The 12230-nt window shown below is 31.0% G+C and overlaps 1 protein-coding gene and 1 long non-coding RNA gene across 2 annotated transcripts; both read left to right on the forward strand.

Annotated features, from left to right (window-relative positions):
• The first annotated feature begins 3042 nt into the window (after positions 1–3042).
• LOC114405552 lies at positions 3043–4770 on the forward strand. Its single transcript, XR_003665266.1, has 3 exons — positions 3043–3430; positions 3932–3965; positions 4424–4770. It is a non-coding gene; the product is annotated as an uncharacterized LOC114405552 (long non-coding RNA).
• Positions 4771–6712: 1942 nt separating this feature from the next.
• On the forward strand, positions 6713–9006 carry LOC114418843 (2-oxoglutarate-dependent dioxygenase DAO-like). The gene is made up of 3 exons (XM_028384374.1): positions 6713–7192; positions 7911–8226; positions 8532–9006. The coding sequence occupies exons 1-3, from the start codon at positions 6804–6806 to the stop codon at positions 8775–8777; spliced, it is 951 nt and encodes a 316-aa protein (XP_028240175.1). The 5' UTR covers positions 6713–6803; the 3' UTR covers positions 8778–9006.
• The last annotated feature ends 3224 nt before the right edge of the window (positions 9007–12230 follow it).

The raw sequence follows: 12230 nt of genomic DNA on the forward strand, positions 1-12230 counted from the left end.
TATACTTTACTCTGATTATGGTGTCTTTTGACTCATTCTATGATTTATATGTATGGCTGCTAGAAGGGACCTGGAAGTTGTTTGATGTTATGACTATTGCAGTTAAGGCATTTCTTTCTTAATTAGACAAATTGCATTTGACTTCTTTGAACAAAATGTATATTGAATATTTACTTACATGGCATTTGTAGAATGTGATTAAATGTGGCGTGTATGTAAAGTTGCTGCTCTCAAATAGGAGATTTAGAAGGTCCTACCATTCCTATAAATTATTTAAAAATAGAGAAAAGTTATTAAGATAATACCACATCTTCAAGGAAAAAATATCTAGAAGAGGGGAGGGGGAATGAAGATGTCATCGATAAGGATTATGATGAATAATTGGTGATATCTTCTGAAAGCATGTGCCTATGGCTAATTGTTGATTTACATTGGGAGATAATGAGTGTGGTTTTCTATACATCCAACTGCAGGTCCTAGAATGTTATTTTTTCCTCACAAATCACAATCTGCTCCTATGGAGTTACTTATATATATGACACAGGAGCACAAGTCCCATAATAGTTGAACTCCCATCTAAATTTGAGGTTCTTTTTTATTTAGCTTGGACTTTGGGACTGAATTGTTTATATAAGGAAATTAAAAGAAAGATGTATCTAAATTGTACTTTGTTCAGTAAAGTTGTCGTGGTGGTAACTAAGACTAAGTAATGTTTCTAACTATGCTTCATATATCTAAGAAAAGGCTAACCATTTTATTTTGACTGCTTCATGATGACATTGCAAATGTTTTTATGTCAACCTTGGTAAAATTAAAATATGGAGAAGTTTGGAGATAGATTGATACTTTTCTTTTTGGTAAAATGGAAACTAAATCTGAGTTTTATAAATTCATTCAGTTGCACACTGTTTTTCTTGAATGAGAGGTTGAAACAGAGTTCATAGAATCATAATTGTCTATCTCATCTATGGTTAGTTTATACTTATCTGCAAATATGATATTATTTAATGCTATATTTTTTGTGCTTTGTTAGGATCTGGCATTTGATTTGTCCCTTTACGCTTTTCTTGGGGATAACATCTACAGTTTCGGAGAGCTACTTGCCCATCCTATAGTGAGTAATTATATAAAAAAAATTTGGAGCACCTATCCTTTGAAATTTCTTGACTTCATTTTCTTCTTTACAATTGCATCCGTGCTATTGTCATATATCTTGCTTCTGCATTTCCAGCCATTGCATACCATTGGTTAGTTAGTATTCTCCTTTTTTACAAATTTAATTACAATCCTTCTTTGTGCAATTAAGATATTTGCATGTCCAGAGAGGGTCTTGGGTTGTGCAATTGTGAATTTCTTTGACTTTGGCTACTTATGTTATTTTTATATTTTATATGTGCAATTGTAAATCATCCCATGAGATTCATCTTAATATAGTGGTTATTTAAATGATGAAACATAGATACGTAATGTTTCTGTTCCTAAACTTACAAGACAGGTATGCACTCTACCGTGGGTTTCTTTCTGTTGTGTCTATATCGATCCCTTATTTGGTCCTGACATACATTTTTGTTGCTTTTCTTTTAACACTTTCTATTCCATTCATTCGGTTAGGTACCCGACTGATATTTCCAGGAGAGCAAGAATTCACTCATTTCCTTTAGCAAGTGGTTTTTTTATGGTATCTCCATTTTTATGGTATTTGCTTTTTGAGGTATTTTGTTTAATCATTGTCATCAAAGTTGATACTTTTCCTTCTGAATGTTAATATCTATTATATATTTCCTTTGTTCTGTTTAGATACGCTGACTAATTTGCATAAATGTAGCTATGGGGTAAGAATGTGTGGGTTACGCTACCGAGTGCTTTTTTTTGTTTAATTATTATTATTCTTCCTCCTCACATCAGCTACCCCTCCGAGACCTTCATGAGCTTTTGTTTTTACTGCAACAAAAATCTTGGGCACGATATGGACATCTACATGTACAGGTAATTGCTTTTTTCTGTATCCATCCCTATAAACACCATTGCCATTTATCAATGGTAATATTATAGGCACGAATGCATGTCAAGCTCATGAAAATTTGACCTGTTTCTGGAATACGAATTTTAATCTCTGCATGAAATTTAATAGCATACCTGTATCATATTGTTGATCGCTTGATGGACAAAGTTTCAAATTTGTTATCTTTTTCGCCTATTAACTGATGACAAAATATTATATTTTGTCTACGTGATTGTTTTAGGATAAAAAGACTGATTATATATAATAACTGTTTCACTTTTATTAGTTGCCTTGGCTTGATTCATTTTGGGGACATAAAAGTGGTCCTTTCCTTGAAGATCCTAGATCACTGTACATGGTTTTGTTCTTTCTTTTTCTCAGTGGTAGTCCTGTAGAAGGTAGAAAAGATTGAAAATGGAGAGAAGATTTTTGTGGAAACGATGAATTAGGAGCATGCTATTTGGTTTTTCATTGCTCTTAAAGCAATTCACAATGATAATATTATGATTACCCACGTAGGAACAATCACATCATGTCAACTAGATTTTTTGAGGATCTGCAATTAGTGTGGGAGCAGTTTTCTGATAGCATTTGAGGCATGATTTTGTGCAACTTTCGAAGTGGAGGAATGAAAGAGGCCAATTTGTGGTTTATCTTGACAAAAGAAGAAGACACTAACAATTAATGTCGTACCTTTATTTGGTTGATTGGTAGTTTTTGTAGTGAAGCACATCTTTGTCCTTATGGCTGCTACCAATAAACTTCTGTTAGAACAAAGGATGAAAGTTTGAAAAAAAGAAAGGAAAAAAAAGAAAAAAAAAGGTTTCAAGTCCCACATCGCTCAGGATAAACACTTGAATAGTGTTTCACTCCCTATATATAGAGAGCTCATTTCTTCATTTTTCCTTGCCCCAGTTGAGAAGCATTTCCTCAACTTTTCTTTCTCCCTCCCATATTTCAGCCGATGCATTTCCGACAAACTTCTCCCTCTTTCTTTTTGTCGCTCTAAAATTTTGGTTGGCTTTAAGAGTGACTTTTTAAGTCATATTTTTCGGTTGGCTATAAGAGTGACTTTTTAAGTCATATTATTCGGTTGGCTATAATAGTGACTTTTCAAATCATATTGTTCGGTTGGCTGTTAGAGTGATTTTTCAAGTCATATTTTCGGGTGACTTTAGAGTGACTTTTGAAGTCATACAAGAGGGTGTAATTCTAGAAAAGGCTCCCTCAGTGCAGTGGGAATCTTATACAGTGATCTGGGCTGTTTTATCCTGGGGACCTCGTGGTTGATAGTCTGCTTGCACAATTTTTTGGCAGTGCCACGAAACGTCTTAAAGAAATCGACATTGTCCGTGACTCAGCCAATAATTTTTTCGGTTTGCCATAAACTATTGTTACAACAACTTCACAACCATTGTTTTTCATGTGGTAAATTTTATATTTTATTTTATATCTTTTTCTTTTCTGTCATATTATTGATCTCATTTATAAATTTCTATCATTTTCTTTCTTATCTCTCATTCACTCCAAAAACATAAGGGTGTGACATAAATGTCATTTTTATTGTACCCATGTGATGAGAGACGGTAGCTAATCCTATTGTTGTGGTATCTGATTTTTGTGGCTAACAAGTGTGTTCTAATGGTGTACGTTCAATGGTGTTCTAATGGCTAACAACTGTGTTTATGGCTTTTCAACAGTGTTCGTTCATCCTCACTTTTCTTGAACACCATCCTTATGTTTGTTTTCATTTTTATATTTTTTTGGCAATTGTTCGATTCTTTTAGTGTTCTAGGTAGATCAATTCATATCGTCCCTTTGATTTTCCAATTCGATGAATAATGAAGAAAAATGTGGTATTTCCCCTTTCCACTATTTTTTTTCTTCTGAATTTTAATATCTATTATCTATTTCCTTTGTTCTGTTTAGATACTGTGAGAATTTGCAGAACTGCAGCTATGGGGTAAGGACGTGTGGGTAATGCTACCCAGTGCTTTTTTTTTGTTTTATTATTATTATTATCGTCTAAATTGGTATTTTTATTTGATACTTTCCAGCAAAAAGCCTTTGAATGCTGTAAATAAAATATATGGACCTAAAAGTATATACCATAAAAATGTCTACTTGGAGTCATTTTTATTGTACCCATGTGATGGAAGACTGCAGCTAATCCTATGTTTAAACACTTAAATATTTATTGAAATTCAATTAGATTTTAGTATACACTAAAATTGATAAATATTGCTTATTCCTGTGGTTAGAACTGTTTGTTATCTATTGAGCACATTCACTGGCTTTAGCTGTGCAACGAAAATCTCTGTCACAATATTTTTGTCACCATTGCATGCCCACTCAAATTGACTTATTGACATTTTTGTTTAGTATAATAACTAATAGTTGTGTTTATGGCTTTTCTTTTAGATGAAGATTCTAATGGGGCAATAGATCAAGAGGACTTGAAAAAGTGTACGTCCAACGATGTTCTAATGGCTAATAGCTGTACAACTTTCAGGTTCTATTATTATTATTATTATTATTATTATTATGTGTATATGCAGCGTATCATCATGTGTAACTCAAGACAAAAATAACAAAGACAAGTTAAATGAGGTAAGTTAAATTTTGATGTTCCAATTGTGGAATTCTTCTTTTTCTTTTTTCCAACCCGATATTGCCAAGTGCATTATGCATGGTTGATGAATATACCTGTTCTTTCTTCAAATTATGTGTTTCACATATTTAGAGTAATTTTAGTGTTTTTCTTAATTGATAAGGAATGTTATTGTCTTTGAAATATGGAATTATTAAAAAATGAATTTCCTATGTACTCCACATGTCAATTAAGAATTTATTCTTCCGTGTAATTTATTTTACAGCATTAGAATAATGCTATTTTCAATTTGGAGGTGTAGGATCATTTATCCCTTGGTATCTCTTGGTTATTATGAATTTGGACATGTCCAATTGTTAGATATCACTACCGCTCTTCTCTTTTCAGCACCTTACCTTATTCCAATCGAATAGCAAGGGGCACCAAAATAGTGTGCTTCATGGCTGCTACAAATGCGTCAATTTTTGCATCTTCAACGCAACCATACTTGCTATCCTCGTACACCTTAGTCTGAACAAGTTAATTAGTTATAGATGATAATATATAGGTAATTAACCTTTCTTTGATGCTTCATATCAATGACAAATTTGCATTACAGTCGGGATAATTCTGATCATATTATATCTTTTGATATGAATATCAAACTTTGAAATTTTATCTTAATCAAGTGATCCATGCACATAGACAGGTTGTAGACTAATTTTTAATATAGCTGAAACTCAAGCCTAATAAATAAAACTTAAATCGTCTATTTCTACCCGTAGTCACCCCAGGCAAGATTGGAATAGGAATGGACACCCACCGAATTTGATTTTTGCTTTCCTAGGCCTAGACTTGATAGCTAGTTAGGTTTGTTTATTTTTTAGTTTTTTTTTTCCTTTCCTCGTGAACAAAAAAAAGAGTCAAATTTAAAATATTATATTTTTATAATAACTAGGAAAAGGAGAGTTAAACATACACCGTTTCTCTTTCTATTTTTTTAAATAAAACTAAAATAAAAAAAGAAAAAGTTAAATAGAATACGATAATGTGCCGTGGATAGGTAAAACTTGAGTTATGATATACAGAAACTTAAATTAGTTATTACGTGCACTTGAGGAAATAAAAATATATCTAAAAGAAAGTAGAGATCAGAATATGTAACCTTTCTCTATTATATATTATATATTATATATTGTTATAAATTAGTATATGTTAATTTCATATTTAAATAATGAAAGCGATGGATAAATATACAGGAGACAGAAGGGTTTACTTTTGAATTTTCTGTCGGAGTAAAACCGGAAAAGTTTCCTCTTTGCACCTCCTAATGATCGATTGATGGGTCATGTATTGAATTTGCTTACGCATCTTCATAATTTACACGCAAACCCAACAAATAACAGTCCTGATTTTTTTATATTAAAATTACATATTCCACTAGAACCATGTAATAATTAATAGAATTTTTACTATATTGCTCACATTCTCTTGTGTAAATTATTTTCATCAAAGGACACAATACATATCAAAGTAATTAGATTAGCTAGAAACCAAAATAATTATATTATCATGTATCCAATTCAAAGATATAAAATTGTTTTGATGGTAAATAAAAAAGAAAATAAACAAAAAGAAAAGTTATCAAATCATTCAATAACAAAAATTAACAAATCAATATTAATATCCATAAAAAAAGCATGTTTTCAATTCAAAGGAGATCAAAAAATAAAAATAAAAAGGAAAGATGCTATCAGGACGATCAAAGTCATTGTCCTCCGATCTTTAATTAAGGGCAGGCAAAGCAAAGCAAATCAAAATTAGTTACAAGGAAAAAAGAAAAAACAACGGCCTCTTGTTTTTTTGCTGGAAGCTAACCAAGTATCCCGGTTAAAGTTATAGGATTAATTTTCGAGACAGAAAAATCATGGAAATGAGTTTTGTTTTTTTAATAAAAAAAATTTATACACACAATCAAAAAATCAAATCTTGTTAACATATTTAAAGAGATCAACCATCTATCAAAAATAATAACCTCTTAAATAACATATTAACATTGCTCAATATAATAAATGAAATAACAACAAAAAAAATAACTAAAATATTTAGAGAAAGGTGTGAATAGATGGCCATGTATATAATATATATGTTGTTGGAGTGCATCTTTGTTCCTTCTATCATATCCCTTTTCCCTTGATCATATCCTTGCCTATGCACAGGAAAAAAAAAAAAAAAACAAGCAATAGAGATAGAAGTAGAACTATGGAGGAGACTATTCCAGTGATTGATGTGGAGAAGATTAATTGTGAGGAAGGGGAATGCAAGAAGCTAAGAGAGGCATGTGAAAGATGGGGTTGTTTCAGGATCATTAACCACTCTATTCCTGCAACCCTCATGGCTGACATGAAAAAAGTCATTGAAGCTTTGCTTGATCTTCCTATGGAGATCAAGAAACGCAACACAGAATTCATTGCTGGCAGTGGTTACATGGCACCAAGCAAAGTCAACCCTTTCTATGAGGCCTTGGGCCTCTATGACTTGGCTTCCTCACAAGCTATGCACAATTTCTGCTCTCAACTTGATGCCTCACCTCACCAGAGGTTTGTTTCCCTCACACTTCTCCTTTTCTGCATTTATTTACTGGTTCTTGTTAGATTTAATTAACAATTATTTCCTATGATTTAAATAAAACTATAATATCAACTTGCAATTTTTATATCAAGATGTATAATATTATTTATATAAGATTTAAATATATTTTTCATCGTGTTTTTTTGTTTCAATTTTTTTTCGTTATAACCATTGCAAAATGTATTTTTTTTTGTTTTTCATCCATTAAACAATATTTTTTCCTCTTCAAAACATTATTTAAAATGTATTAAGAATAAAAAATAAAATAAATACATCTTACAAAAACTAATATTTTTTTCAGGGACAGAAACAAAAAAAAACATTAAATTACTAAAGAAAAAAAATATATTTAAACCTTTATACAATATTGATTGTAATATGACTTTTTGTACATTCTTTCCTTCTATTATGTCACTTATTTTATATCACACTTTTTCTATTTCTTATCTTATTGTAAAAAAAAACATATATTTAAAAATGTTGTATAAAGATACTTAATTTTAACTTAGTTTTTGGTATAATAAGATATGGAAAAATACATATATATGCCCCAGTATTTAATGGAAGTAACAGACCTGAATCCCTCATTCCTTTTGCCGTCCATGGTTTTGATTCCACAAACGGACAACTTGATATAGTACCTTTTATTAATATATTTTTTTAAGTGTGAACGGTTGATTTTAACAGGCAAATAATGGAGGCATATGGCCAAGCCATTCACGGTTTGGCGGTGAAAATAGGACAAAAGATGGCTGAATCTCTAGGCGTAGTAGTTGCTGATTTTGAGGACTGGCCATGCCAATTCAGAATTAACAAATATAACTTCACCCCAGAAGCGGTAGGGTCCTCTGGTGTTCAAATACACACAGATTCAGGCTTCCTAACCATTCTTCAAGATGATGAAAATGTTGGAGGTCTTCAAGTGATGAACAATTCTGGCTCTTTTGTGTCAATCCCTCCTTTCCCAGGGACCCTCCTTGTCAATCTTGGAGACATTGCTCGTGTATGTATATGGCAATCACTTAACTCTGCCCCTTAAGTCTACATGACACTTGTTAAGAAATTTAAAATTATGGTGCTTATGATATTTTTGACATTTTATTATGATTTTTATGATAAATATTTTTTAAAATTTCTTAATCAATGTCAATAGTATTGAACTCGAACCCAGTTTCTTATGAAAGACAATTATCATAGGAACCAAGACTGTGGGTTTTTAGGACACTGGTAAGCAAGATTTAAAATAAATTATAAAAATGATTGCATATGTGGTACTAATGGAATATTAATAAATGTATGCATAAGCAGGTGTGGAGCAATGGAAGGTTTTGCAATTTGACACACCGTGTACAATGCAAGGAAGCGACCAAACGGTTTTCAATTGCTACATTTATGATAGCACCCAGGAATAGGAATGTTGAAGCCCCAGCAGAATTGGTGGACCATGATCACCCCCGTTTGTATCAACCTTTTATTTATGAAGACTATAGGAAGCTCAGAATTAGCAACAAGATGCACAAGGGTGAAGCCCTGGAGTTATTACGCTTGGCCTAGTCATAGCAACTAGGATTTACTTAGTAATTAGGAAAACTAATGCCCCCACTTTTCAGAAATTTATGTCTTTGTTTGCCAATTAATGGGGGAAATAAGTGACCAACTGCCAAATAACTCAAAGGCACTTATGAGGGGGGAATGAGTAGGTAAACTTTTGAATTGAAATGAACTTATAAAGATATTCCCATTAAATAAAGTGGAAAACAAAAATCCTAATTTCATGATCATAGTAGACCAACAGAGCATGGTGTTTATTTATGGATCCTTATTCTTCACTTGTTGAATTTCTTTGATAAAAAAAAAGATGACCCTGTGCCCGCCTAACACAATAGAAGCCAGTTTGCATCAATAATACTGTGATAAATTCTAACATTTAAAATTCGATTCCATATATGTTCTGAAATGTGTATAGATTATTCATTGATTTAATAACTAGTTTTCTCGTTGACAAGGATGAACGTGTCAGGTTACCATCACTGATTCACTGTAGTGTATTTTTTGAACAAGAATAAAACTCAAGAAACGAAAGAAAGAGACATACACGAGTGTAGTGTATTTTTTGAACAAGAAAAAACAGAAGAGAATAAGGATAAAATTAAGCTCTACTAGTTACCTGGTTAAGTTTGTCTTCATTGGTGTGGGGTCAAAGGTCAAGGATGCATATCAATTAAACTTAAAATTCGTTCGAATCACTTTTGAAACATAAATTAAGAACAAGAAAAAAAAAATCAGTTTTACAGTTTTAGCATAAGTACTTCTTGTGGTTTTTTTTTCAGGCTTAAATTTAAGTTTGATTTTTTTATTTTTTAAAATTCATAATTTTAATCCTCTATTTTAAAATAAAAATATTTAATTTTTCTGCTTTTTTAAATTCACAATTTTAATCTCATATTTTAAAATAATAATATTTAGTCCCCTATCTTTGAAAAAAATTTTAATTTCATTTATTCGTTTGAGTTGACTATCAAGAAATTAACATTAATTATGACATTAATTAAACAATTTATCTCATGTCACATAATTAAATTTGGATCACATCAAATTAATTTCTTATCGATTAATACCTTTTGAATTTGAATTTGATGAAAGGACAAAATTGTAGATTTTATAAAACTGAAGGATTAAATATCTCTATTTTAAAATAGAGAAACTAAATTATGAAATTTTTAAAAAAAAAGACTAAATGTTTCTATTTTAAAATAAAGGGATAAAAGTTACATTTTTTTAAGAATAAAGAGATCAAAATTACATTTACATTTTTTCTTTAAGTGTGTAATCATTTTATTCCACACAAAAGTCATTAAAATTAAAATGGTTAAATTAATTTTTTGTCCTTTGATTTATTTTTTAAGTTTAATTTGTTCCTCTAATTTACTGAGTTTAATTTGCTCCTCTAATTTTTAAAATTGATTTGATTTAGTTTTGTAATTTTTCTTCGCCTAAATTTTTTCCTATCATCTAAATATGTATTTTGTGACCGTTTAAAATAGTCACTAAGTGATTTTAAGTCGTCACAAAATAGAACTTCTTTACACCATTGACTCAACTTAGAAGCATGATGAAATTGAATCAATTTTAAAAATTAAAAGACTAAATTAAATCAAAAAAATTAAAAAATTAAATCAAACTTTAAAAATAAATTAGAGGATCAATAAACTAATTTAACCTATTAAAATTATTTTTAACTTTTACATTAAATGTTGGATGATGACTTGCATTGCATCTCATTCTCACCCAATTAGTTTCCTTTTCACATGAAACAACTTATCTGGCTCATTTAAGTAAATTTATTTATTTTTCCTGTATTTTTTAGTTAATAGTTATTTTTTTAATATTCACGTGATAGAAAAGAGAAAAAAACGCATTGAGAGAAATAACTTTAATGATGATTGCTTATTTTACATTACGATGATATGTATGGCAGGAGTACCATGAAAATTTAAGATGCTATTATTTCTGCAAACAAGGTTATTTGTCTTAATGTTCCTTGTCTAATTTAAACATTGAGGTTGGGATTTGATTGCTACTATACTTAAACAAAGTTAAATATTGAATAATTGTACTGCAATGGATATATTTTTAAGACTGTAAGAAAGCATCCAACAACACCCATGCACATCACCTATTTGAACAAAGCCTGCTCGCATGTGAGAAGCCCAGATTTAGTATTCTTGCCGATAACACCATCGTCGTGTAAGTGTGCGATACTGACCGGAGACTCTACGGCGTGCACTATAGTTCTCATTCTATGTCCCCAAAGGTTTCGTTCTTGGCGAGAAAGTCGATGGTTAAAGATGCACTTACCAAAAAAATAAGGTGACAGTGGTGACTGCAAAACCATGATTATTAATGACGGTGATGATGAGAATGATAAAGAAGAGAATTTTTGCAAAACCATGACTTTAACGACGATGATAAGAATGTAAAAAAAAAAAACAGAACTTTTGTTGAAATATTTTGGTTTTGGTTTTGGTTTTGGAAAAAGATTAAAAAAAATGTCGTCACCCGAAATCAACTAAAAATGATGGTTGCCGACGATAATTTCAAGGGAAAAAGAAATAGGTAAAATTATTGTACAGAATACATCATGACACTATCAAAATCATATCAATGTAAAAGGTATCATTAACAGTCCATAATGGATCTTCTAATATGGCTTCCATAATTTAAAATTAATTTTGCTAAAAATGTATTTATCAACGGATGGTTTAACTGACCCCAAGCAGAAAAAGAGTTAAATAATCCCCTCCAACGTGATCCAATAAAATTAGAACAATTATATTATAAGTTGAATCCAGTTTTTAAGTTTTTTAATACACAAATCTTTTTACTAATTATATATTTTTGCAATATATATACCCTTTTTCCATCACCGTCACCATACTCAAAGACCCAAGCAAAGTAGGGTTTTAGTGTTACTACTCAAAGCAATGCAATTAATGTAGTAAAAGCATTATTATTGATAAAGAGAAACATAGCAGATGTCAGCAGGTGTGCCATCTACTATGCATGAGTGTTACTATGCCTTAAGCTACAGTCACCGAAAAGGCTTATGCATTTCTATGATTACAGATTTCCAATCACCAAACCTCCTCCACATAATAACCATTGTTCCAACTCCATTGCATACTTACGTTTTAGCCCACGACTCACAAAATTATAGTGTAATAATTTGACACTAGCAATAGTTGTTTGTGTTGGTTCGGTCATGGCTATTTGATCGTCTGGTTTGCCAATAAAAGATGGACCAAGATTCAGTACCGATATAAAATTATATTATTTCTCCATTAATGATTCAATGAGGTATGGAAGAAGAGAAAATCGTTTTTCTTATCGGCATGCTCGGTATCTGACTGCAACATACATATGATCTAGAAACAATTGTAGAAACAAAAGCTCCCAAATTTGAAAAGTGCACAAAATTTTAAATGAGTAAAAAATAATGGAAAGGAT

The sequence above is a fragment of the Glycine soja genome, chromosome 1, assembly GCF_004193775.1.
Source record: "Glycine soja cultivar W05 chromosome 1, ASM419377v2, whole genome shotgun sequence".
Taxonomy (NCBI): domain Eukaryota; kingdom Viridiplantae; phylum Streptophyta; class Magnoliopsida; order Fabales; family Fabaceae; genus Glycine; species Glycine soja.